The sequence below is a fragment of the Cetorhinus maximus genome, chromosome 23 (assembly GCF_964194155.1).
Source record: "Cetorhinus maximus chromosome 23, sCetMax3.hap1.1, whole genome shotgun sequence".
NCBI classification, from domain to species: Eukaryota; Metazoa; Chordata; class Chondrichthyes; order Lamniformes; family Cetorhinidae; genus Cetorhinus; species Cetorhinus maximus.
Genome location: NC_135901.1, coordinates 27,945,457 through 27,973,332, shown reverse-complemented (window position 1 = coordinate 27,973,332; position 27,876 = coordinate 27,945,457). Strand labels below are relative to the sequence as shown.

General features: G+C 45.5%; 2 protein-coding genes and 1 pseudogene across 3 annotated transcripts in view; 2 read left to right on the top strand and 1 right to left on the bottom strand.

Moving 5' to 3' along the window:
* LOC144697407 (uncharacterized) overlaps positions 1 to 27,876 on the top strand; it is a 456,361-nt pseudogene that overhangs the window by 102,336 nt on the left and 326,149 nt on the right. The gene's annotated exons all lie outside the window — the stretch shown is intronic.
* LOC144697301 (uncharacterized) overlaps positions 1 to 27,876 on the top strand; it is a 273,518-nt gene that overhangs the window by 50,853 nt on the left and 194,789 nt on the right. The window lies entirely within an intron of this gene.
* The window catches only part of LOC144697933 (uncharacterized), a 33,293-nt gene continuing 22,531 nt past the window's right edge, over positions 17,115 to 27,876 (bottom strand). Inside the window, exons 3-4 of the mRNA XM_078569893.1 lie at positions 22,442 to 22,477; positions 17,115 to 19,906 (exon numbers count right to left, since the gene is read on the bottom strand). Coding sequence (XP_078426019.1) covers positions 18,866 to 19,906; positions 22,442 to 22,477 — 1,077 coding nt within the window. The 3' untranslated portion in view covers positions 17,115 to 18,865. The remainder of the gene's footprint in view (positions 19,907 to 22,441; positions 22,478 to 27,876) is intronic.

Here is a 27,876-nt window from a genome sequence, read left to right as displayed (position 1 = left end):
AACAGAACTGAGTAATATTAGGAGAGGGGTGAAATATAAGCTGGTTTAAGGTGGGAAGGGGGTGGGGGGTGAACCCAGATATAAAAACAAAAAGCTACTGCGGATTGGCCAACTCCTGGCCTGAAGGAAAGGGACGGGCTCCCTCCCGCACATGCGTACCTTCCCCTCTCCCTCAGACATGCGCAGTCGCGGGTCACCCGTCCGCACGGCGCAGAGAGCGGTTTCCTCAGCGCGCGGGATTGTGGGAGCTGCGGCTGCCATTACTCATCTTGAGCCCAGTCTCCAAACTCCTGGGTAACGGAGCAGGTCTTGTGGAGCAGTGGATAGTGTCCTCTGAGTCTGAAGCTACCGGTTCAAGTTCCAGTACAGGACTTGATGGTCGAGGAAAGTGTCTTCATGATGCAGCCAAATAGGTTTAGCATCAACTTGTAAAGCCTTCAAACACACACCAATGGTAGGCTGTAAGATTGGGAGAGATTTCTGTTCAGCCACATGGTGGAAAGAAATTGGAGCTGTGACCATCACTATCCATAGTGTGTAACCGTGTATGTTGCCATAGCAACTCACATCCCTTGTGGGGGATGGGGACTGGTCGACTCACATCCCTTGTGGGGGATGGGGGCTGGTCGACTCACATTCCTTGTGGGGGATGGGGGCTAGTCGGCTCAATCACCTGGATGGTGGGTGCGGATCAGATTGGTGCCAAGAGCACGGGGCTCGATCCACATTCAGGCTGGGGTGGATTCTGGATCTGCCTCCTTGACCTACCCATGGTGCAGGTCATGACGATGTGGGTCAGATTGTAGGAGAAAGAAAGGGATTCACTTCCTCATCCAGCTCGATTACATATGTGTGAGCTCACACCGCGGAGAGGTCGTTCACCTGCTCCGTATGTGGGAATGGAGTCACTCAGTCATCCAGTCTACTGGCCCAGCAGTGGGTTCAGGCTGGCGAGAGGCTGATTAAATGTTCCAAGTGTGGGACGGATTCACTCTCTCATCCCAGCTCCTGACACACCAGTGAGTCCATTGTTCACTCCAAGGGCTGGATTCTGCTGTTATTGCTGCTGCTAATCACAGCCAGGACTGAACCATGTTCATTCTGACAGTTGGTATTTGTTTCTGTTGATTTTAATAACCCCTGTAACTGGGCTGGAGGTTAATATTCTGGGTAAATGTCAAATAAATCAGCTTTGTTTTGGGGACACAGTTTATCGAGACCTTGATGTGAGAGAAGAAAAAGTAGGTTTTAAGCAGAGTCTAAAAGAAGGAGAGAGAAGTGGAGGGGTTAAGGGAGGGAATTCCAGAGTTTAGGAACCTGGCAGCTGAAGACTGAAAGAGTGCCATCCCTGGATTATGGGGGACTCGAGTCTCTGGAGTGGGGATTTGAACCCATAACCTTCAGACTCAGAGGCGAGAGTATGAGACTGACTGAGCTCATCCATTTAACGTTTCCCAATCCATCATAGCCAACTTGCGCCTCATACCATTGTGGTTTCCTTTATTAAGATTCAGGACCCTAGTCTCAGAATCAACTACATCACTCTCCATCTTGATGAAGAATTCTATCACATTATGGTCACTCATCCCCAAGGAGCCTCGCACACCAAGATTGCCAATTATTCCTTTCTCATTACAAAATACCTAGTCCAGGTTAGCCTGTTCTCTCGTTGGTTCCTCAATGTATTGGCCCAGAAAACCATCCCGTATACACTCCAGGAATTCTTCCTCTATGGTATTGTTACTAATTTGATTTGCCCAATCTATATGCAGATTAAAGCTACCCATAATTACAGATGTTCCTTTATTACATGCATCTCTAATTTCCTGTTTAATGCCATTCCCAACATCACCACTATAGTTTGGTGGTTTATATACAACCCCAACTAACGTTTTTTGCCCCTTAGTGTTTCTCAGCTTTACCCAAACAGATTCCACATCATCGGAGCTAATATCTTTCCTCACTATTCGTTAATTTCCTCTTTAACCAGCAATGCAACTCCACTGCCTTTTCCTTTTTGTCTGTCCTTCCTAAATACCGAATACCACTGGGTGTTCAGTACCCATCCCTGGTCACCCTGCATCCATGTTTCCGTAATCCCGACTATATCATACCTGTTTACATCTATTTGTGTGTTTAATTCATCCACTTTATTGCAAATGCTCCTTGCATTAAGGCACAAAGCCTTATCTTTTTAAGGCTTGTCTTTTTAACATTACTTGTCCCATTCCCACTATTTTTCACTGAGGCCCTATTTGATTCTTGCCCTTGATTTCTCTGCCTATCACTTTTCTAATTCTCCTTTCTGTCTTTTGTTCATGTCCTTGATTTCCCCCCCTCTGACTCCTTACATAGGTTCCCATCCCCCTGCCATTTTAGCTTAAACCCTCCCAAGCCACGCTGGCAAACGTTCCCCCCAGGACACCAGTCCCGGTCCTGCCCAGGTGTAACCCGTCCAGTTTGTACTGGTCCCACATTGCCCAGAACCGGTCCCAATGTCCCAGGAATCTGAAACCCTCCCCCTCGCACCATCTCTTCAGTCACGAATTCATTCGATATATCCTGCTATTTCTACTCTGACTAGCACGTGGCACTGGTAGTAATCCTGAGATCACTACCTTTGAGGTCCGACTTTTCAACTTACTTCCTAACTCCCTATAGTCTGCTTTGAGGACCTCATCCCTTTTTTACTTAGAAACTAGGAGCAGGAGAAGGCCATTTAGCCCCTCGAGCCCGCTCCATCATTCACTATGACTATGACTGATCATTCAACTCAATAGCCTGCCCCTGCTTTCTCCCAAGACCCTTTGATCCCTTTCGCCCCAAGAGCTATATCTAACTCCTTAAAAACATGTTTTGGTCTCAACTTCTTTCTGTGGTAATGAATTCCACAGGCTTACCACTCTCCGGGTGAAGAAATTTCTCCTCATCTCAGTCCTAAATGGTCTACTCCATATCCTCAGACTGTGACCCCTGGTTCTGGATTCCCCCACCATCGGGAACATCCTTCCTGCAACTATCCTGTCTAGTCCTGTTCGAATTTTATGGGTTTCTATGAGATCCCCCCATATTCTTCTGAACTCCAGCTAATATAATCCTAATCGACTCAATCTCTCCTCATATGTCAGTCCCGCCATCCCAGGAATCAGTCGGGTAAACCTTTGCTGCACTCCCTCTATAGCAAGTACACCCGTCCTCAGATAAGGAGACAAAAACTGCACACAATATTCCAGGTGCGGTCTCACCAAGATCCTATATAATTGCAGCAAGACATCCCTGTTCCTGTACTCGAATCCTCTGGCTATGAAAGCCAACATACCATTTGCCTTCTTTACCGCCTGCTGCATCTGCATGCTTACCATCAACGACAGGTGGACAAGGCCACCCAAGTCTCGTTGCACATTCCCCTTTCTCAATTTATAGCCATTCAGAATAATCTGTCTTCCTGTTTTTGCTACCAAAATGGATAACCTCACATTTATTCACATTATACTGCATCTGCCATGCATTTGCCCACTCACTCAGCTTGTCCAAATCACACTGAAGCATCCCTGCATCCTCCTCACAGCTGACCCTCCCACCCAGCTTTGTGTCATCTGCAAATTTGGAGATATTACATTTAATTCCCTCATCTAAATCATTAATATATATTGTGAATAACTGGGGTCTCAGCTACGATCCCTGCAGTACCCCACAAGTCATTGCCTGCCATTCATAAAAGACCCGTTTATTCCTACTCTTTGTTTCCCGTCTGCCAACCAGTTTTCTATCCATCTCAATACACTACCCCCAATCACATGCGCTTTAATTTTACAAGCCAATCTCTTATGTGGGACTTTGTCGAAAGCCTTCTGAAAGTCCACATAAACCACATCCACTGGCTCCCCCTCATCAACTCTACTGGTTACATCCTCGAAACATTCCAGTAGATTTGTCAAGCATGATTTCCCTTTCATAAATCCATGCCGACTCTGTCTGATTCTGCCACTGTTTTCCACGTGCGTAGCTATTAAATCTTTTAAATGGACTCTAGAATTTTATCTATGTCATTTGTAGCAATGTGTACCACGACCACTGGCTGTTCACCCTCCCCCTTCAGAATGTCCTGTAGCCGCTCTGAGACATCCTTGACCCTTGCACCAGGGAGGCAACATACCATCCTGAAGTCTCATTTGTGGCCACAGAAATGCCTATCTATTCCCCTTACAATTGAATCCCCTATAACTATTGCATTCCCATTTTTTTTACGCCTCCCCTGTGCTGCACAGAGCCAACCGTGATGTAACGAATTTGGCTGTTGCTGCTTACCCCTGAGAGGCCATTCCCCTCAACAGTATCCAAAGTGGTATATCTGTTTTGCAGGGGAATAGCCTCAGGAGATTCCTGCACTGCCTGCCTAGTCCGCTTGCTCTGCCTGGTGGTCACCCATTCCCTTTCTGCCTGTGGACTCTTAGCCTGCGGTATGACCACCTCTCTATACCTTCTATCCATGATACTCTCCACCTCGCAGATGCTCCAGTGTTCCCAGCCGCCGCTTCAACTCCGAAACCCGAGCTTCCAGGATCTGCAGCCGGTGACTCTTCAACTCCCGCCTCCTCTCGCGCTTCCCTTCAACTCCCGACTCCTCTCGCGCTTCCCTTCAGCTCCCGACTCCTCTCGTGCTTCCCTTCAACTCCCGGCTCCTCTCGCGCTTCCCTTCAACTCCCGGCTCCTCTCGCGCTTCTCTTCCTTAGCAACAGAGATCCAAGTCAGGATACTCTTTCGAGTTATCAACAGTCACAGATTGCAACTCTTTTCGAGTACAATCACAGTTCTTGGTTTCCTGGAGTGGGACATGAACCCACAACCCTCTGATTCAAAGGCGAGGGTGCTATGAACTGAGCCACAGCTGACACCTCCCAAGTCAGGATGATGCGCCACTCGGAGGGGAATCTCAACTAATGCTGTTCCCATGTGTCTTTTGCTATTGGAGATGGTGGAAGTAGTGGGTTTGGAAGGTGATGTTGAAGGAGCTTCAGTGAGTCAATGCAGTGCATCTTGTAGATGGTACACACTGCAGCAACTGTACTGCACTGGTGGAGGGAGTGAGTATTGAAGGTGGCGGATGGGCTGCCATTAATGTGGGCTGCGTTGTGCTGGATGAAACAGACTCTCCAATATGAAAAAGACTGGCTGATAAATAATAATTGTTTTAGGAAATGACTGGGGCCCAGTAAATTTAAATAGTTTCCGTCCATTTTCAAAAGACCTGCTCTTCAAAGTTATATTGGAATAAATCACATGAGATGTTTGTATTTGAATTGAATGTCTTGGCTCCTCACTCGGACACCTGGCTGACAAGAGGCAGTGATTGGACAATAGCTGGAAGCAATGAGCTGAAATGTTCTTCTGTGAGTTAAACTGTTTCTCTTTAACCCGGAATTGACTATGACAGAGTTAAAGGCAATACCAGGTTCAATTACATTGAATATACAGCACAAAAACAGTTCATTCAGCCCACCCAATCCATGTCAGTGTTTATACTTCACTTGTGCCTCCTCTTATTCTTTCTCATCTCACTCTCAGCGAATCCTTCTGTTAATTTCTCCCCCATGTGTTTACCCAGCTTCCCCTTAAATGGATCCAGGATATTCACCTCCACCACTCCCTGTGGTAGCGAGTTCCACATTCTCACCATTCTCTGGTAAAGAAGTTTCTCCTGAATTCCTGATTAGATTTATCAATCACTATCTTATGTTGATGGCCTCTAGTTTTGCTCTCCCTCCTCCAAGTGGAAACATTCTCTGTGTCTATCAAAACCTTTCAGAATTATAAAAACCTCCATTAGCCCTCAGCCTTGTCTTTCCAAGAGTGAGGTGACCCAGCCTATTCATCGTCTCCTGATGCATTCAACCTATCAGAGTGAAAATCTGAAGACAAAAATGCTTTGTTCACACCTGAACTCAGCACAGTGAGAGAGCAGGGACAGAGTCACAAGGGAGCCTGAGGAGAGGAGTTTCACTGAGAATGGTTGGGCTGGGCTGGGCTGTGGGAATGAGATTGTTGATCAGACTGTTCATCATAGGAGTCTTGGAGTTCGGGGGCAGTGAGGGAGTTCAAGAGGCAGTCTTCAATAAAACAATAACCTGTATTAATATACCACCTTCAATGTAACAAAATGTAACAAAACGTCCTGTTTCTGTGCTGTATTTTCAATGTAATTGAGCCCAGTATGGCCTTTACCTCTGACATAGTCCATTGCGGGTTCAAGGTCAAGGTCCCAAGGAGCATTTTGAAACAGAAATTGATAAAGTTGTTCAGGGTTATGTCATAGAACATCCCACTCCCTTTTTCTCAGTCATTTCTGGGATGTGGGTGGCTCATACCAAATTGCCCTTGTTCAGTGGGCATTTACGAGTCAACCGCATTGCTGTGGGTCTGGAGTCACATGTAGGCCAGACTGGGTAAGGACAGCAGATTTCCTGATGGAATTAGAAGGGTTTTTGCAACAATCAGCAATGGTTTCACTGTCATCATCAAACCTTAAACTCCAGGTATTTGTTGAATTCAATTTTTGCCAGCTGCCATAGTGGCATTCGAACTCGGGTCCCCAGAGAATTGCCTGGGTCTCTGGAATACCTGTCCACTGACAATGTCACTATCCAGCCGCCTCTCAAGCTATAAATCTCTGTCCCCCACACACTCCCTCCTCCCAATTTAATTTAACACTAATTCATCCTATTATCCCCCTCCTGCTTTTTCCCCAATTCTCCTCCCCTGAAGGTGCTGACTCCTGGGTTCAGTTTCACACTCACCAATTGCCCTCCCCAATATGTCACCCACACACTCTCCCTCCATTCTCACTCTAGCATCGGAGAGGGGAAGGTCAGGGGGTATAGCGAATACACGGCCGGGGCTGGGATTGGAAGATGGGGCAGGGACAGAGGGACAGGCAGGGGTGGAGGGTCCTGGATGGGTATTGGTGTCGATGAGTTGTTGGAGCTTGCGTTCCTTAGCACTTGAGAGAAAGAGAAAAAGTTTCCTGTTGAGGCGTCGGATGAGACGAAGAATAAAATGAAACTGGGGCACGTGCAGCTTTGAAAAAGGATGCGGCGGTGCTGCTGGAGGGAGAGGTCGAGTGTGTTCATATGGCAGTGCATGGCACTGAGTGTGGATCTCAGAATGCGACTAGAACAGCAGTCCGAGAAACGTTTTATGTCCCGGAGATACCTGTAATTGTCTTTATGCGAGGGATTAACCAATGGGAATAATTGGAGGACCGGACAGACTCTGGTCCTCCAGCCAATCAGAGCGCGGGCTTTGTGTGAATGAAGACTGAGTTTCACACAGACTAAAACTTCCTCCTGTGTCCAACATCTGTGAGTAAAACACTTTCTTTTCTCATTCTGGGGGGAAATTGTTGACTTGCAGGAACTGAAGGGAAAGGAAGTGAATCCAGAGAGGGTGCAGACTCTGGAAAGGTTGGCCCAGGTCTCTCTCTCTCTGTCTTAAAGACATTGACATCCTTTGCTCCCTCAGCTTGACACATTTATTTGTCTGGCTAAAAGGATGGTCTCTTTCCTAATGTTCACAATTAAAGGGGTGGTTTCCCCAACAGATGACTGACATTTAAGGGGACAGTAAATTAAGATAGGACAGAGATATGTCTAGTGCTGTTTTCTGGTACATATTAAGTATATTATTTATGGTTCTCTGATAAAATATATTCTTATACATATTCTTATTTCTGTATTTTGTACTGTCGCAACCTAACATCCATTTTATATATTTCCAGTCACAGGGGTCATAGCAACTAGAATTGTATATTCTGAATTTGTTTCTAGTGTTGTTGTGAGTCATGTCCACTCACTGCCTGAATAAAATTCTTCCTCACTCCCCCATCACCATATCGCTAATCAGGTCTAACATGACTGTATATTGCACACAATTTTTTCCAGTAATATAGACAGATATAGGGCTAGCAGCCTGCATGAAGATTTTCAGGTCTGTGTGTCCAGGACAGGAAATGGTGAGCATGATCTGTCGATCAGCATTGATTAGCATCTTCAGCAGTTGAAAGGGTGTATATTAGATACAGGAGAGTGAGAATGGAGGGAGAGTGTGTGGGTTGGAGATTTACAGCTTTTGGGTAACAAGAGAGGAAAGAATATTCCATAGAAACTAGAATAGTTCTGAATTTCTATCCTGTACTGACAGTGCTGACTTTTGTAAATTCCTTTCACAGGAGAAGATTTACAGACAGAAATCTCAAACCAAACATCAGATGAAGATCTTACAGAGTCACTCGATTCATTGGGATCTGAATATTATTGGCCTTTGAATCTAGAAAGAAGAATCTTTATCTGTTCTGTCTGCTTCAAAAGATTTTAAACATCAGTGTGACTGAAAAAATACCTAGACAGACACACCCGAGTGAGAGTGTTCCAGTGCATTTGACTGTGGAAAGAGCTTTAACCAGTTATACAGCCTGAAAAAAACATCACACCATTGATAGCGGGGAGAGTCCGTACACGTGTCCTATGTTCAACTGATCATTGAACCTGAAGAGGGACAAGGACACCCGCACCATGGAGAAACCATGGAAATGTGGGAACTGTGAGAAAGGATTCTGGTTCCCATGTGAGCTGAAAACTCATCAGCGTGTTCACACCAGGGAGAGGCCATTCACCTGCCCTGTGTGTGAGAAGGATTCAGTGGTTTATCCCTTCTGCAGGCACATCAGCGAGTTCATGCTGTGGAGAGGCCATTCACCAGCTCTGAGTTTGGGAAGGGATTCAGTGACTTAGCCACCCAGCAGAATCACCAAAGAATTCACAGCGGGGAGAGGCCGATCACCTGTTCTGTGTGTGGGAGGGGATTCACGCAGTCATCAAACCTGCTGAAACACCAGCGAGTTCACACTGGGGAGAGGCCATTCACCTGCTTTGAGTGTGAGAAGGGATTCACGCAGTCATCAAACCTGCTGAAACACCAGTGAGTTCACACTGGGTAGAGGCCATTCACCTGCTTTGAGTATGAGAAGGGATTCATTAATTCATCCACCCTCCTGCTACACCAGCGAGTTCACACTGAGGAGAGGTCATTCACCTGCTCTGAATGTGGTAAGGGATTCACTCAGTTATATAACCTGCAGATGCACCAGCGCGTTCACACTGGGGAGAGGCTGTTCACCTGCTCTGTTTGTGGGAAGGGATTCACTCAATCATCTAACCTCCTTACACACCAGCGAGTTCACAGCAGGGAGAGGTCATACACCTGCTCTGAGTGTGGGAAGGGATTCAGTCTGTCATCCCACCTGCGAACACACCAGCGAATTCGCATCGGGGAGAGGCCATACATCTGCTCTCAGTGTGGGAAGGAATTCATAGATTTATTCCATCTGCTGACACACCAGCGAATTCACACTGGGAAAAGACCGCTCACCTGCTCTGAGTGTGGGAAGGGATTCACTCAGTTAACCACCCTGCAGAGACACCAGCGAGTTCACACCGGAGAGAGGCCATTCACCTGCTCTCAGTGTGGAAAGGGATTCACTCAGATATCCAATCTGCTGAGACACCAGCAAGTTCACACGTGATTCCAGGGGTTCAATTCTGCTGTTATTGCTGCTGTTAATCACATCCAGGACAGGACCGAAGCATATTGACCCTTACAGTTGGCAAGGAAGGGGGGGAGGGCGGAAATAGTGGCTGTGCCACTTTTTATATCCCCCCCCCGAGAGGGCAGATGGGCCCTTTAACAACTTATCCATAAGACAGCACCTCCAACAATGCAGAGCTCCCTCGGTGCTGGCACTTGGAAAATTGGCTTTGATTTTTGTGCTTGGGTTCCTTGAACTGGGATTTGAACCCACAACCTTCTGACCCAGAGGTGAGAGTGCCACCCACTGAGCCACGGCTGACACTATAGACAATACAAAGTTAGGAAGGGAAAGTTACCCTTGAGAAGCCCCCACCCTTTGCCTCCAACTAAAAAATCTAATAATAAAAACCCCAGTATAAATAACATATTTATTGACAAATGTTGAAGTGTTGTGTTACAAACATGAGGTTTTATATGATTGTTCTGTTTTGAGACTGTGTTTTCATTTTAGGGTAAAATGGAGGAATGAAGGGGTGTGATGTGACCTGTTCTGAACTCCGCTGATATCAAACCCGGTGACTTGACTGTTAAAGATTAAAGGGAGCCCCAGGTTATTTTACTGGAAAGAAGGTGCAGGGTGGTCACACCTGTAGAAAATGGCAAAAGTATCTCTGCTGATAGTGGATGGACTGTGAGTCTCCAAAATCCCAGGAAGAAGTTGAAAATTTCAGATTTTGTCAACGGTTATGCTTTAATTGTCTATTTAGTTTCAAGAAAGAATGAAGTTGGGAGTCTAAAGGATAGCTAATTGACATGTCTACCTAAATACAAGGTCCATGTGATTCCCGTTGCCATGGAAATTGGCTTTGAGAGGGAAAGAGTATCTAGGAAGCCATTGTACGATTGGATTGGAAGGTTTTCAAAGATATCCCTGAATTTCAAAGACAGATCAGTCTGCCAGGATGGAGAGAGGGAGGGAACAGATAGAGGTGACAAGTCTGCATGGTTCACCATGCAGCAATGTGGGTGGGACTTCATGCTCAGGTTGAAAAGACCAAATTTGAGAGGATTTAAAACAAGGCTGGAAGATTCACCTTGCTTGAGTTAGAGGGAGAATCCTCTGGAGAACCTTCATGGTGAAAGTCAGTTCTGGCATTAATAATTGCCAGACTTGGCAAAGAAAAGAATGGAAGTAAACCCTCGGGGGCGAAGAATCACTTTGGACTGGTTCTGGGAGTATTGAGTGTCAACTTCAGGAACAGAGTACAATATAACCATGGAGTAAGATTTTTAATTGTGTCAAAAGTAAAAGGGCAGAATTCTGTTTTATAGTTTAAGGTATACGTATACTTTGCCTACAAACGTAGTGTTTTGTCAATGTTGCTTCTAGTTTGTTTGCTGCAGTAAAAATGATAAAATTTGAAGTCTTGTCATCTGATCCCTTAATTTGTTCACTGGGAATTTGAATTTCTTTTTAGAAATTAGCAGTCTTTACAGAGATCCTAACATTTGATTTAGAGCCACAAGTTTCAACTTCCCATTTGAGCCTCCAGCACCTTTCTGTCTCTCTATTGCTCGTGTCAATGGCAGCCAGGCGACGGAGCTGAGGGCTGAATTTAGCTGAGAATAACGGGGCCTGCACCACAGTTAGGAAACTGCCATGGGTGTCGCACTGATAGAGAGACAGGAAGGTGCTGGAGCACTGACTGGGAAATGGGCCTCCAACTAATTGGGGTGGGGGGAGAGGTGACTGGGGCTGATGGTGATGGGACGCCAGAGGTTCAGTGTCCAAAGCGAGGAGTCACGGGAACAGGGTACAGAGGAGCCAAAGAGAAACCATTTGGGTCCAGAACATTTTGTACATCCTTTTACTGTGGTTGTCTTTCATCATCAAGCTATTTCTGTTTTCTTAACCATTTTCCGTTTCATTGATAAACTTTTGTCAATAAAATTATTGATTTTTCTGGACTTCTCCTGATTAAAGTTATGCATTTCAGGGAAAGTGGGTGAGAGGGGTTGGCAGACTCTTGAACGGAAAGTGAGTCCCTCTAAGGTAATTTGCAAAGGAGCCAGAGGGGGAGGTGAGATTTCATTTTTCTTTTAACGCATAATGTTAGAAAATGGGGTTCAGGGAATCCATCGTGATTCAATAATTTATCAAAGTTCTTTGAGGAAGTAACAAGAAATGTGGATAAAGGGGAACCTGTAGATGTGGTTTACTTAGATTTCCAGAAGGCATTTCACAAGATGCCACTGCAAAAGTTACTACACAAAATAAGAACTCATAGTGGAGGCGGTAACATATTAGCATGGGTAGAGGATTGGTTAAACAACAGGAAACAGAGAGTAGGCATAAATGGGTCATTTTCGGGTTGGTAAGATGTGACAAATGGATGCCACAAGAGATTAGCGCTGGGCCCTCCACCATTTACAATCTGTATCAATGACTTGGATGATGGAATCGAATGTATGGTGTCTAAATTTGCTGATGACACACAGATATGTAGGAAAATAATTTGTGAAGAGGACTTAAGGAGTCAGCAAAGGGATATAGATGGTTAAGTGAATGGGCAAAAAAATGGCAGATGGAGTCGAATGTGGGAAAATGTGAACTTATCCACTTTGGCAGGAACAGTTTAAAAATACCCATATTATTTAAAGAGAGAGAGATTGCAGTACTCTGAGGTATGGAGGGATCTGGGTGACCTGGTACATGAACCACAAAAAATATGCAGGTATAGCAAGTGATTAGAAAGGCAAATGGCATGTTGGTGTTTATTGGAAGGGGAATTGAATATAAAAGTAAGGATGTTTTCCTGCAGTTGTACAGGGCCTTGGTGAGACCACATTTCGAGTACTGTGTACAATTTTGGTCTCCTTACTTAAGAAATTACACAATTGCCTTCGAAGCAGTTCAGAGAAGGTTCACTTGCCTGATTCCTGGAATGAGGGGGTTATCCTCTGAGGAAAGGTTGGACAGGTTAGGCCTGTATCGATTGGAGTTCAGAAGAATGAGAGATGATCTTATTGCAACTTATAAGATCCTGTGGGGACTTGAAAGGGTGGATGCTGAAAGGATGTTTCCCCTTGTTGGAGAGAATAGACATAGAGGACACAGTTTAAAAATGTCTCTCCCATTTAAGACGGAGATGAGGAGAAATTTGTTCTCTCAGGGGGTTCCGAGACTGTGGAACTCTCTTTCCCAGAGAGTGGTGGAGGCCGGGTCAATGAATATTTTTAAGGCTGAGTTTGATAGATACTTGACTGCCAAAGGTGAGAAAGGGGTTAGGGTTAGGGAGCTGAGCCCACAATCAGATCAACCATGAACTTATTGAATAGCGAAGCAGGCTCGAGGGGCAGAATGGCCTACTCCTGCTCCTAATTTGTATGTATTAACCCTTTATCCCCTTTTCCCAAACTCTGAAATGATTCAGAGATAACCCTTATTGGTGACAGCGGTTAGATTTTATTCAGTACAAATAAGACCTGACACATGCTCATGTCTGAGCAGTAGTATCAAAGTGCAGCAGCATTACCATTACACTCTGTGTAGAAGCACCATCTCCACGTAAATGTTCCCTGGTCTGCGCCAGATGCCATGGCACCAGTCAATGCAATATGTAAAATCTCTACAAATTTCTGTGCTCGGGGAATTCCTTCTAATACTTTTTGACATCACAAAGTCTCTAGAGACTGATTTAACCCAATCATTGCTGAGCTAACATTTGAATGGACCAATTACAAAACCTGTCATTGAACCATCTGTACCCGCCCAAGCCACGTCAAACTCTCAAACAATTGGCTTCCCACGCTCCGTCCCCGGTACAGGGAGTCAGCATTCCCATGCCAAGCAGTGAAAACATGGTGGCCTTGACACCCAGGTGTCGTTTAGGATTCAAGGCACTCTTGTTTTCTCTGTCCTGTGGAAGCTGTTCATCTCCCTGTTTCCACATAGCAAGTCGTCTGTTCTCAGCTCAGCACGATTTCTGCTGAGGTTTGGCCCCTTTAACACCTTTCGGATCAATAAAACATTTGGTCAATGAAGACCCAAACCACAATTTCCCATCCTGTCACCTGTCAACCATCCTCACCCAGAGGAATCACAACAGGAATTAAAACAGGAGAAGTGTAACAATCAAATTAAATAATAAATACACAGCCATAGTTTTAAATTTAGTGTTCACTAATTAGCAAGAAAACCCAAAGTAGAGGGTCCCCCAGGATTCTTACAGACAACATCTTGAGGGGGAGGAGAACTCTCTCTCCGACCTCTCACTCAATTTCACTCCGTTATTTTCCAATTATGTTCTGGCCCCGCCTGGGGTAACATGTACTCAATCTTTTCTTCTCCTGAAGGAGCGCTGTCAGTTCTAGGTTACTAGTACATAAGGACATATGTTTCAAGCAACAGATCAAGCATGGATGTAAAAGATTCTCCAGCTCTCTCCTCACCCCTGTCCAACTTGTGGAGAGTTCTCACTCAGGATTATTTCTCCCAAGCTCCTAATTGTCCCAATCCATAATTTTTTATCCCTTTCGCTTTAGTTTTACTCACTTTTCACCATGACTGGTATCTTTAATTCCATCCTGACTGTTTTAAAGTCAGTTTCTCTCTGGAGCTTGTGTCAGTGCCTTGATCACATCAAAATGTTGTCTCATTCCTCTGGCCACGTTAACCATTCCATGTCATACTGTTTGACAAGTCGCTGTGTATATTTGGGACTCTTCCATGTATTTCACCATGAATTTCCTTCTATTAGTTGCTTAACATCTAACAAATCACATCTGCACGTACACTGGTATCCCAATAGCATGCCAGACATTTTTTGACTTTCATGTTATCTTATCTAAAGTTCACGGGGGCAGCGGGGGGTGGGTGGGAAGCCGGGGTCTGCGTGTGTGTGTGTGGGGGTGGTGGGTCTGCCTCAAGAGCTTTGCTGATCTCACTCTGTGCGGTCCTGATATTTCAGGTAGTGGCCAGGATTTCAACTGTGGTTTTCTTTAAAAAAAGGGTTCCAAGGAAAATGATATAACCATTTCCAAGAGAAAGCTATCGACTTATTCATCTTGTCTACACTTCCCTGAATTTCACTAGAATCTACATGGTTACCAGATTGATCTATTCCATTCAACTACACCCAAGGTGAGTTATTCCAATTCCTTCACTGCCCAGTGGAATTGTAAACATTCCCATTTTATTCCAGGCATGAACATATCTTGTTTCTTTGTTCTGGCTGGGACTGTTCTCCTTGGAGCAAAGGAGGTTGAGGGGAGATTTGATAGGGAGTACAAGATTATGACAGGTTTACATCAGCTGGGAAAAGAAAAGTTGTTCCCGCCAAGAACGAGGGGACACAGGTTGAAGGTTTTAAGTGAGAGATGTGGGGGGGATGTGAGGAAGAAGTTTTTGTAACACAGCGAGTGAGAATGACCTGGAACTCGCTGCCTATGAGGTGGTGCAATCAGAGATGATGAACGATTTCAAACGAAAATTGGATGGGCACTTGGAGGCAATAAACTTGCAGGGAGAGAAGGACTTAGCGGTCGATTTGTCTAGGGAAGAGTTTGTAGATAGCCTGGATCATGTTGAGATCAAAAAAGAGGTGTTAGATGTCTTGAAGAATATTAAGGTGAATAAGTCCCCAGGGCCAGATGGGATCTACCCCAGAGTACTGAGGGAGGCAAGGGAGGAGATTGCTGGGGCCTTGACAGAAATCTTTGTATCCTCACTGGCTACGGGTGAGGTCCCAGAGGACTGGAGAATGGCCAATGTTGTTCCATTGTTTAAGAAGGGTAGCAGGTATAATCCAGGAAATTAAAGGCCGGTAAGCCTTACGTCAGTGGTAGGGAAATTATTGGAGAAGATTCTTCGTGACAGGATTTACTACCATTTGGAAGCAAATGGGCGTATTAGTGAGAGGCAGCATGGTTTTCTGAAGGGGAGGTCGTGTCTCACTAACTTGATCGAGTTCTTCGAGGAAGTGACAAAAATGATCGACGATGGAAGGGCAGTGGATGTTATATACATGGATTTCAGTAAGGCCTTTGACAAGGTCCCTCATGGCAGACTGGTACAGAAGGTAAAGTTGCACGGGATCAGAGGTGAGCTGGCAGGATGGATACAGAATTGGCTCGGTCATAGAAGACAGAGGGTAGCAGTGGAAGGGTGCTTTTCTGAATGGAGAGCTGTGACTAGTGGACTTCCGCAGGGATCAGTGCTGGGACCTTTGCTGTTTGTGGTATACATAAACAATTTGGAGGAAAATGTAAAATAAGAGCAAAAACTGCGGATGCTGGAAATCCAAAACAAAAACAAAAATACCTGGAAAAACTCAGCAGGTCTGGCAGCATCTGTGGAGAGGAGCACAGATAACGTTTCGAATCCACATGACTCTTGAACAGAACTAAGGAAAAATAGAAAAGGGGTGAAATATAAACTGGTTTAAGGGAGGGGTGGGACAAGAAGAGCTGGACAGAGGGCTAGTGATAGGTGGAGATAACCGAAAGATGTCACAGACAAAAGGTCAAAGAGGTGTTGAAGGTGGTGATATTATCTAAAGGAATGTGCTAATTAAGGGTAGAAAGCAGGATGAGCAAGGTACAGATAGCCCTAGTGGGGGTGGGGTGGGGTGAAGGAATCGAAAGGCTAAAAAGTAGAGATAAAACAATGGATGGAAATACATTTAAAAATAATGGAAGTAGGTGGAAAATGGAACTGGGCTAATTAGTAAGTTTGCAGACGACATTAAGGTTGGAGGAGTTGCAGATAGTGAAGAGGATTGTCAAAGGATACAACGGGATATAGATCGGTTGGAGACTTGGGCGGAGAAATGGCAGATGGAGGTTAATCCGGACAAATGCGAGCTAATGCATTTTGGAAGGTCTAATACAGGCAGGAATTATACAGTAAATGGCAGAACCCTTAAGTGCATCAACGGGCAGAGGGATCTGGGTGTACAGGTCCACAGGTCACTGAAAGTGGCAAAGCAGGTGGATAAGGTAGTCAGGAAGGGATATGGCATGCTTGCCTTCATTGACAGGGGTATTGAGTATAAAACCTGGGAAGTCATGCTGCAGCTGTATAGAACCTTGGTTAGGCCACACTTGGAATATTGCGTGCAATTCTGGTCACCACATTACCAGAAGGATATGGAGGCATTGGAGAGGGTGCAGAGGAGGTTTACCAGGATGCTGCCTGGTCTGGAGGTTATTAGCTATGAGGAGAGGTTGGAGAAACTCGGATTGTTCTCACTAAAGCGACGGAGATTGAGGGGCGACTTGATAGAAGTTTACAAAATTATGAGTGGCATGGACAGAGTAGATAGTCAGAAGCTTTTTCCCAGGGTGGAAGAGTCAATTACTAGGGGACATAGATTTAAGGTGAGGAGAAAACTATAGAGGAGATGTGCGGGGCAAGTTTTTTAGGCAGAGGGTAGTGAGTGTCTGGAATTCGCTGCCAGAGGAGGTGGTGGAAGCAGGTACGATAGTGGTATTTAAGAGGCAGCTTGACAAATACATGAATAGGATGGGAATAGAGGAATACGGACCCCGTAAGTGCAAAATGTTTTAGTTGACGGGCAATATGATCGGCGCAGGCTTGGAGGGCCGAAAGGCCTGTTCCTGTGCTGTACTTTTCTTTGTACTTTGTTGATATGGGGATATAGAGGGGGAATGGGACTGACTGGAGCGCTCTACAGAGAGTCAGCATGGACTCGAGGTACCAAATGGACCTTTTTGAAGGTAACTTTGTAACATTTAACCCATGTTGGTGCAGCTGTTCAACAAAACTAACAACTTCTTAAACAAATATTTCTGATTCTTGACCAATGGGAAAAGTGTTCCTCGTTTCCCAATGACAAATTGAGCCAATCAGCTTGGAGTCCCTTCTAACTGTGAACTATAACTTGTATCTAAACAGGGTGTCCTGGAATACCTGGTGCTCTGACCCCTTCCTGACCTTAACACCAGTTTTTTTTTCCTTAAATCGACATTACAGTATTTGGAACTTAAAAAGACAGGCAATTGAAGACTGTTCATCATTAAGCTTACATACAGTACAATTTGGTAATATAAGCCTTATTAATTACACAAATGTGTCATCGAGGTGAAGTCTAACAGTTAACACTGATAAAGAGGCAGACTCCAGTTATTTTGCAGGGAATCCCCACTCTTTTTAGCGACTACAACATACTGACATCACCAAACCAGAACAAGTAGAACTTTCATACTCCTTAACCTTGTGTCGATCCTCAGTACGAGGTGAATCTTGGTAACATGTTCACCAATCTAATCCACATACTGACGAGGTGTAGCCACTGTCTAACACAGCACAGTTGAATGAGTCTGTGACTAACATACTCATCACTGGACCAAATCTCCTTGTGACCAGTACAATTCCTTCAGAGTGATTATCATCATCGTCTTCAGCCTCAGAATTCTCTGTGTCATGTGTCACTTCGAAGACCCTGATTTTCCACTTTGGGCAGTTCATCACATAATGATATTTTGAGTCTGACCTGAAACACCTGTTAATTGTTCCTTGGTCATTCCTGGGGTTCATTCACCTATTAATGCTGTTCCAATCCTGTGTTTTGTTGAGATCCAGATCTGCTAAAGATGCTTTCACCCTCATTTGAAACCTGTCAAAGTCCAACTATGCTTCATACGCATCCAGTAGATCATCTTTCTTGCAAATCTCATCAATGAACCCGAATAGAAAGATCCAAACTTTCATCAGTATCCATCTGACAGGCATCTAGCTCACTAAATACTTTGCTTCTGATTTTACTTTTGTTGGGAAGTGACAATGCCAAGACCAGACTTTGTTTCCTCCTTGGTAGGGACGTAACCCGTGTCCACATATCCACTTCATTCTTCCACTGGTCGTGTGGCTCAGACTCTGAGAACATCGGCGGGTAATCAGACCCTGACAATTTCCACTTGCTTTCAGCCATTTCTCACAAAAACTACTCAGGTTGTAAGTTTCTGTGTGAAGTTTTATTTTCCTTTAGTTTCCAACCTTCACCATTAAACATGCATTTTCTGTTACCACGTTATAATCCTAACAGCCTGATGGTGAAGGAAGAAACCGGAGCCAATCTTTACTTGGTATAGATTTATTCACTGAGTGAAACATTACGGGTATATAGCTCCTGACTCCCCTACACTCTATGTCAGTCTCTTTATATGTGTTCAAGTAACTATCCAATCCATGATGTCCACCTGTATATACTTAACCTCAATCACACAATCGAAAGCCACAGTCACAGCATTTAAAAGGTCTCTAATCAGTGTGACTGTCATGGTGTGTCAGCAGCTCGGATGAACAAGTGAATCTCTTCCCACACTCAGAGCCTGTGAACGGCCTCTCCCTCGTGTGAACTCGCTGGTGTCTCAGCAGGGTGGATGGATCACTGAATCTCTTCCCGCACTCAGAGCAGGTGAATGGCTTCTCCCCGGTGTGAACTCGTTGGTGTACCAGCAGATGGGATGACCGAGTGAATCCCTTCCCACACTCAGAGCAGGTGAACGGCCTCTCCCCAGTGTGAAATTGCTGGTGTTTCTGCAAGTCGGATGACCGAGTGAATCCCTTCCCACACTCAGAACAGGTGAATGGCCTCTCCCCGGTGTGAACTCGCTGGTGCGTCTGCAGGGTGGATGACCGAGGGAATCCCTTCCCACACACGTAACAGATGAACGGCCTCTCCCCAGTGTGAACCCGCTGGTGTGCCAGCAGGTCGCAAGATCGAGTGAATCTCTTCCCACATTCAGAACAGACGAGCCAGTCCCCGGTGTGAACTCGCTGGTGTGACAGCAGGTAATATGACCGAGTGAATCCCTTCCCACACTCAGAGCAGGTGAACGGCCTCTCCCCGGTGTGAACTCGCTTGTGCATCAGCAGGGGGGATGAATCACTGAATCCCTTCCCACACTCCGAGCAGGTGAATGGCCTCTCCCCAGTGTGAACTCGCTGGTGTCTCTGCAAGTGGGATGAATTAGTGAATCTCTTCCCACATTCAGAACAGATGAACGGTCTCTCCCCAGTGTGAACTCGCTGGTGTGATTGCAGGCTGGATAACTGACTAAATCCCTTCCCACACTCAGGGCAGGTGAACGGTGTCTCCCCAGTATGAACTCGCTGGTGTGTCTGCAGGTGAGATGACTGAGTGAATCCCTTCCCACACTCAGAGCAGGTGAATGGCTTCTCCCCGGTGTGACTGCGCCAATGAGTTTCCAACGCAGATGGGGATCTGAATCCCTTGCCACAGTCCCCACATTTCCACGGTTTCTCCATTGTGCACGTGTCCTTGTGTCTCTCCAGGTTCTATGATCAGTTGAAGCCTCGTACTCACATAGAACTCGTGTACGTTCTCTCGCCGCTGTGAACGGTGTGATGTTTTTCTCAAGCTCTGAAACTGGTTAAAGCTTTTTCCACAGTCAGTGAACTGGAATACTCTCAATCAGGTGTGTGTGTCTCATGCTTTTGCAGTCACACTGATGTTTAAAACCTTTTGAAGCAAACAGAACAGACAAACATTTCTCCTTCTAGATTCAAAGGCTGATCATATTCAGGTCCTGATGAGTCGAGTGAGTCTGTCAGATCTTGACGTGATGTTTGGTTTGAGATTTCTGTCAGCAAATCCTCCCCTTCTAATATCCTGCTAAAGGAGTTTACAAACATTATTGTCAGTACAGGATTGAAATTCAGAACAGACAATTCTAATTTCTATGGAATATTCTTTCCTCTCTCATTCCCCAAAAGCAGGTAATCTCCATCCCACACACTCTCGCTCCATTCTCACTCTGCTGCACCTAAGATACACCCAACATTACTGCACCAAAAATGTGTGTAAGACACAGGACTCTATTACATGATTAGAGATACATGGTGGTGTGGAGAAGAACTTTATTTCAACAGCCAGTGGTGATGACCTGGAAGCCACTGCCTATGAGGGTGGTGGTTCCAGAGACAATCAATAATTTCAAAATGAAATTGAATTGACACTTGAAATAAATTAACATGCAGGGGAACGGGGATGTAGAAGGGGGAACAGGACTGACTGGATCGCTCGACAGAGAGTTGGTATGGATTCGAGTTATCAAATGGACCTTCTGTGTCAGAATTACTCCACCATTGGAAATATATTAAGTAGCTACAGTACTTTCCTCCAAGACCAGAAGGATAACAAATGAACTTTATTACAAAACTATCAATAATATATCTAAAGTGTCCCCCATTACAAAAGTATAATAATTTTCACAATATTATTCTGGTTTATTGTCAAGTAGGTTTATGGGTGCGAGTGTGGGTGCAAGCTTGAAATTATCAAAATAAGTTAGGTGTAGAAATGTACTTGAAATGCTAATGAATAAACATCGATGGGATCTTAGCATGTAAGGTGTGAAGGGAATTTGCATTTATATATAAGTGAAGGGGTTGTTTGGATTTCAACGGCTGTTAGTTTCTTTGCAACCAGCCAGATAAGCAAGGCTAAAGAGTGTGTTCATTTTTCCCAAAGGTTACTAACAATATTGGCAACATGAAAGATTGTTATAGTCTGGGAAAGGTAAAGTTCCAGAGACCTATGGAACAATAGAATTTACATAGTAAAGAGACAAACATATATGAAGGAGAATGAAATGCTATGTTGGGGGGCCATGTAAGATCAAGCAGGAGTGTGTGAAACAGCCTTCGGGAAGCCTCCACCCATTTGTGCATAAGTCTACTGTGTCCTGCAACCAAAGTTGGAGACAAGCTTTTGGAATTCCACTGTCAAGTGTGTACTGTGGTAACTTGCTGACTTGTTTTTTAAATTTAAAATCTATTTTGGATTGTTGCCTTAAATGGGGTGCGTAATTTAGAGATAAAAACAAAAAACTACTGCGGATGCTGGAAATCCAAAACAAAAACAAAAACAGAATTACCTGGAAAAACTCAGCAATCACACCAGCGAGTTCACACTGGGGAGAGACCGTTCATCTGTTCTGAATGTGGGAAGAGATTCACTAATTCATCCCACTTGCAGAGACACCAGCGAGTTCACACTGGGGAGAGGCCATTCACCTGCTCGGAGTGTGGGAAGGGATTCAGTGATTCATCCCCCCTGCTGATGCACAACGCTTCTTGTTCAGTCACAACATCATCATCTCTCACTTGCTGTCCCACTCGAATCACTCAAACTCACCATTGGACTCGAAACGTCAACTCTTCTCTTCTCCACCGATGCTGCCAGACCTGCTGAGTTTTTCCAGTTAATTCTGTTTTTGTTTTTGCGTAATTTAGAGTCAGGTTAATTAGGAATTTTAGGATATGTTGTCGTATTAAGTAATTGTAGTCATATGTATTTGCTTGAAATCTTTTCTTTTGTTAATAAATATTTTCATTTCATGTTTAAAATCTCTAAAGGTCTTAGTGGACTCCTTGTTTCTGAATTCAGTGCACACAGCTTCTCGTAATAAATACAAATTGCAAAACTATTGTGATAGCGTGGCCAAGTTTCCCTTGTGGTTTTGGTCCACCTGGCACACATCATCTCACACATCATAACACCCCAATCACAACATTAGACATATCTTTGTCCTCTCAGACTGTATGGTCCAGGGGGCAGAACTCTAATGAAATAAAATAAGGGAAACTTAAGCCGTGGAGGAGGCATGGGTGGGGGTGAGATGCTTGTGACTGTGAGAGCAGGTTGGGGGTGTTTGGGCTTCAATATGAGAGGAACTAGGGAGGAGGGGTCTTGAGACAATAATAGTGGGAGAGTGGGGTTTAAAATCACCAAAAACTTACAACGTTTCTTGTTCAGTCACAACATCATCATCTCTCACTTGCTGTCCCACTCGAATCACTCAAACTCACCCTGGAGACTTTGGGATCAGTTTCCCACAGGCTGTCCTAAAAATACAGGCAAAAAGAAAAAATAAGGAGGAATCCCTTAAAATACCAGACAGTTAATCACCCTAAAACTGACCCTTCAAATGCCAGCCATCTCTTCGGGAAACCACCCCTTTAATTGTGAACATGAGGAAAGAGACTATCCTTTTAGCATCACAGTAAATGTGCCAAGCTGAGGGAGCAAAGGATGTCAATGTCTTTAAGAGAAACAGTGACCTGGGCCAACCTTTCCAGAGTCTGCACCCTCCCTGGATTCACTTCCTTTCCCTTCAGTTCCTGCAAATCAACAATTTACCCCCAGAATGAGAAAATAAATTGAAAGAGGGAGAAAAGAAAGGGTCCCCCTTGTCCTCACTCATCACCCCACCAGCCTCCGCATTCAAAGGATCATCCTCCGCCATTTCCGCCAACTCCAGCATGATGCCACCACCAAACACATCTTCCCTTCACCCCCCCAGCGGCATTCCGTAGGGATCGTTCCCTCTGTGACACCCTGGTCCACTCCTCCATCACCCCCTACTTCTCAACCCCCACCTACGGCACCTCCCCATGCATACGCAAAATATGCAACACCTGCCCCTTTACTTTCTCTCTCCTCACTGTCCAAGGGCCCAAACACTCCTTTCAAGTGATGCAGCATTTCACTTACATTTCCCCCAACTAAGTCTACTGCATTCGTTGCTCCCAATGTGGTCTCCTCTACATTGGAGAGACCAAACGCAGACTGGGCGACCACTTTGCAGAACACCTGCGGTCTGTCCGCAAGAATGACCCAGACCTCCCTGTCGCTTGCCATGTTAACACTCCGCCCTGCTTTCTTGCCCACATGTCTGTCCTTGGCTTGCTGCATTGTTTCAGTGAAACTCAACGCAAACTGGAGGAACAGCACCTCATCTTCCGACTAGGCACTTTACAGCCTTCCGGACTGAATATTGAGTTCAACAACTTTAGATCTTTAACTCCCTCCTCCATCCCCACCCCCTTTCCGTTTCTTCCCCCTCCCTTTTGTTTTTTCCAATAATTTATATAGATTTTTCTTTTCCCACCTATTTCCATTATTTTTACATCTATACCTTTTATGCCCTTTTAGTCTTATTTCACCCTACCCCCACTAGAGCTGTACCTTGTGTGTCCTGCCATCCATTCTTAATGAGCACATTCTTTTAGATAATATCACCACCTTCAACACCTCTTTGTTCTTTTGTCCGTGACATCTTTTGATTATCTGCTCCTATCACTGCTTGCTAGTCCCTACAACAACCCCTCCCCCTTCTCTCTGCCCCTCACCCCCCCAAACCAGCTTATATTTCACTTCTCTCCCCCACCCCCCCACCTTAAATCAGCTTATATTTCACCTCTCTCCTATTTTTACTTAGTTCTGTTGAAGGGTCATGAGGACTCGAAACGTCAACTTTGTGCTTCTCCGCCGATGCTGCCAGACCTGCTGAATTTTTCCAGGTAATTCTGTTTTTGTTTTGGAGAAAAGGAAGTGTTTTACTCAGATTTTGGACACCGGAGGAAGTTTTACACCGGGTGAAGCTCAATCTGCATTCACACAAAGCCCGCGCTCTGATTGGCTGGAGGATCAGAGGCCTTCCGGTCCTCCAATTATTCCCATTGGTCAAACCCTCAGTATGAAGGGAAGGGGCGGGCTATCCCCTGTACATGCGCAGCTTCCCCTCTCCCGAGTTCTCCAAATGGCTTCTAGCTCTGGCCGGAGCCGTCAGCCGGTTGCCTGGACACCTTGGCTCGAGGAGGTGGAGGGGGAGGGGTAACAATGGGTGGGGGCGGGGCTGCCGTGTCCGCGCGCCTGGCCTGTCGACTGGAACCCGAGGACGTCACCGCAGAGCAGAGTGATTCCTATTGGCTGATTCAGGCAGGGTTCCATTGTAGACGTCACAATGCGGAAGATAGACAATGAGCTTCTGACTAAAACCTCCTCCTGTGTCCAACATCTGTGAGTAAAACAAAAACAGAATTACCTGGAAAAACTCAGCAGGTCTGGCAGCATCGGCGGAGAAGAAAAAAGTTGACGTTTCGAGTCCTCATGAACCACAGAACTGAGTAATATTAGGAGAGGGGTGAAATATAAGCTGGTTTAAGGGGGGGTGGGGGTGCGGGGAGAGAAGTGGGGGGGTGGGGGGTGTGGTTGTAGGGACACGCAAGCAGTGATAGGAGCAGATAATCAAAAGATGTCACAGACAAACGTACAAAGAGGTGTTGAAGGTGGTGATATTATCTAAACGAATGTGCTAATTAATAATGGATGGCAGGACACAAGCTACAGCTCTAGTGGGGGTGGGGTGCAAAGACAGGGCATAAAAAGTATAGACTTAAAAATAATGGAAACAGGTGGGAAAAGAAAAATCTATATAAATTATTGGAAAAAACAAAAGGGAGGGGGAAGAAACGGAAAGGGGGTGGGGATGGAGGAGGGAGTTCAAGATCTAAAGTTGTTGAATTCAATATTCAGTCCGGAAGGCTGTAAAGTGCCTAGTCGGAAGATGAGGTGCTGTTCCTCAAGTTTGCATTGGGCTTCACTGGAACAATGCAGCAAGCCAAGGACAGACATGTGGGCAAGAGAGCAGGGTGGAGTGTTAAAATGGCAAGCGACAGGGAGGTTTGGGTCTTTCTTGCGGACAGACCGCAGGTGTTCTGCAAAGCGGTCGCTCAGTTTGCGTTTGGTCTCTCCAATGTAGAGGAGACCGCATTGGGAGCAATGAATGCAGTAGACTTAAGTTGGGGGAAATGCAATTGAAAGGCTGCTTCACTTGAAAGGAGTGTTTGGGCCCTTGGACGGTGAGGAGAGAGGAAGTGAGGGGCAGGTGTTGCATCTTTTGCGTTTGCATGGGGAGGTGCCATAGGTGGGGGTTGAGGAGTAGGGGGTGATGGAGGAGTGGACCAGGGTGTCACGGAGGGAACGATCCCTACGGAATGCCGCCGGGGGGGTGAAGGGAAGATGTGTTTGGTGGTGGCATCATGCTGGAGTTGGCGGAAATGGCGGAGGATGATCCTTTGAATGCGGAGGCTGGTGGGGTGATAAGTGAGGACAAGGGGGACCCTATCATGTTTCTGGGAGGGAGGAGAAGGCGTGAGGGCGGATGCGCGGGAGATGGGCCAGACACTGTTGAGGGCCCTGTCAACCACCGTGGGTGGAAAACCTCGGTTAAGGAAGAAGGAGGACATGTCAGAGGAACTGTTTTTGAAGGAAGCATCATCAGAACAGATGCGACGGAGGTGAAGGAACTGAGAGAATGGGATGGAGTTCTTACAGGAAGCGGGGTGTGAGGAGCTATAGTCGAGGTAGCTGTGGGAGTCGGTAGGCTTGTAATGGATATTGGTGGACAGTTTATCACCAGAAATTGAGACAGAGAGGTCAAGGAAGGGAAGGGAAGTGTCAGAGATGGACCATGTGAAAATGATGGAGGGGTGGAGATTGGAAGCAAAATTAATAAATTTTCCAGGTCCCGACGAGAGCATGAAGCAGCACCGAAGTAATCATCGATGTACCGGAGAAAGAGTTGTGGGAGGGGGCCGGAGTAGGACTGGAACAAGGAATGTTCCACATACCCCATAAAGAGACAGGCATAGCTGGGGCCCATGCGGGTACCCATAGCCACACCTTTTATTTGGAGGAAGTGAGAGGAGTTAAAGGAGAAATTGTTCAGTGTGAGAACAAGTTCAGCCAGACGGAGGAGAGTAGTGGTGGATGGGGATTGTTCGGGCCTCTGTTCGAGGAAGAAGCTGAGAGCCCTCAGACCATCCCGGTGGGGGATGGAGGTGTAGAGGGATTGGACGTCCATGGCTGGAAACCTTGGCTCGAGGAGGTGGAGGGGGATGGGGAGGGGGAGGGGGAACAAGGGTGGGGGCGGGGCTCCCGTGTGCGCGCGCCTGGTCAGCAGACTGGAACCCAAGGATGTCACTGCAGAGCAGAGTGATTCCTATTGGCTGATTCAGGCAGGGGTCCATTGTGGACATCACAATGAGCAAGTTGGACAATGAGCTTCAGACTGAAACTTCCTCCTCTGGGCAACATCTGTGAGGAAATCAATGTTTCCCCCTTTCCATTTCTTTTCTCATTCTGGGGGCAAATTGTTGACCTGCAGGAACTGAAGGGAAAGGAAGTGAATCCAGGGAGGGTGCAGACTCTGGAAAGTTTGGCCCAGGTCTCTCTCTTAAAGACATTGACATCCTTGGCTCCCTCAGTTTGACACATTTATTTATCTGGCTAAAAGGATGGTCTCTTTGCTAATGTTCACAATTGAAGGGGTGGTTTCCCCTGGAGATGGCTGACATTTAAGGGGGAAGTAAATGAATATAAGACAGGGGTATGTCTAGTTGTTATGTGATGCCTTGTCCATAGACTATTTAAGGCTTTATAAAGTTCATTTATTCTTAGTTGTTGCCTTATAATATAGTATTGTCTACAGTTATATATTTCCAGTAAGAGTCATTATCGCAGAGAAAGAATATTCAGCAACTCGAGTCCATGCTGAGTTACTGTAGAGCAATCCAGTCAGTGCCATTCCCTTCAACATCCCAGTTTATTTCCTTCAAGGACCCCATCCAGTTTCATTTTGGAATCATTCATTGTCTCTGCTTCCGTCACCCTCATAGGCAGCGAGTTCCAGGCCATAAGCACTTGCTGCCGAATTCAAGTTTCACCTCATCCTCTCTGTATTGCTAATCAGTAAATATACATATATATTTCTACACATAGATATTTAGTTTAGCAGCCTGCCTAAGATTTTCAGGTCTCTGTGTCCAGGACACGAAAAAGTGACCATGGATCTGTCAATCAGCATGAATCGGCACCTTCAGGAGAATTGGGAAAGTGTGTATTAGGTACAGCAGAATGAGAATGGAGGGCAAGTGTATGGGACGGAGATTTATATTTGGAGAGCAAGAGAGGAAAGAATTTCCCATTTAAACTTGAATTGTCTCTTAATTTCTATCTTGTACTGACAGTGATGATTTTTGTGAATTCCTTTCACAGGGTATTAGAAGCGGAAGATTTGCAAACAGAAATCTCAAATCAAACTTCACTTCAAGATTTGACAGAGTCATTTGGTTAATTGGGTCTTGAATATCATGGGCCCATTGAACCGAGCAGGAGAAATGTTTGTCTGTTCTGTCTGCTTCAAAAGGTTTTAAGCCTCAGTGTGACTGGAAAAGTACCAAGAGAGACGCACCCGAGTGAGTGTTCTAGTGCACTGACTGTGGAAGACCTTTAACCAGACACACAGGCTGAAAAATCATTGCCCCATTCACAGTGGGGAGAGACCACATGTGTGCTTTGTGTGTGGATGAAGCTGCCTTTGATCATTGAAACTGGAGAGACATAAGGACATCCACACCATGAAGAAACCGTGGAAATGTAAGGACTGGGGGAGGAGATT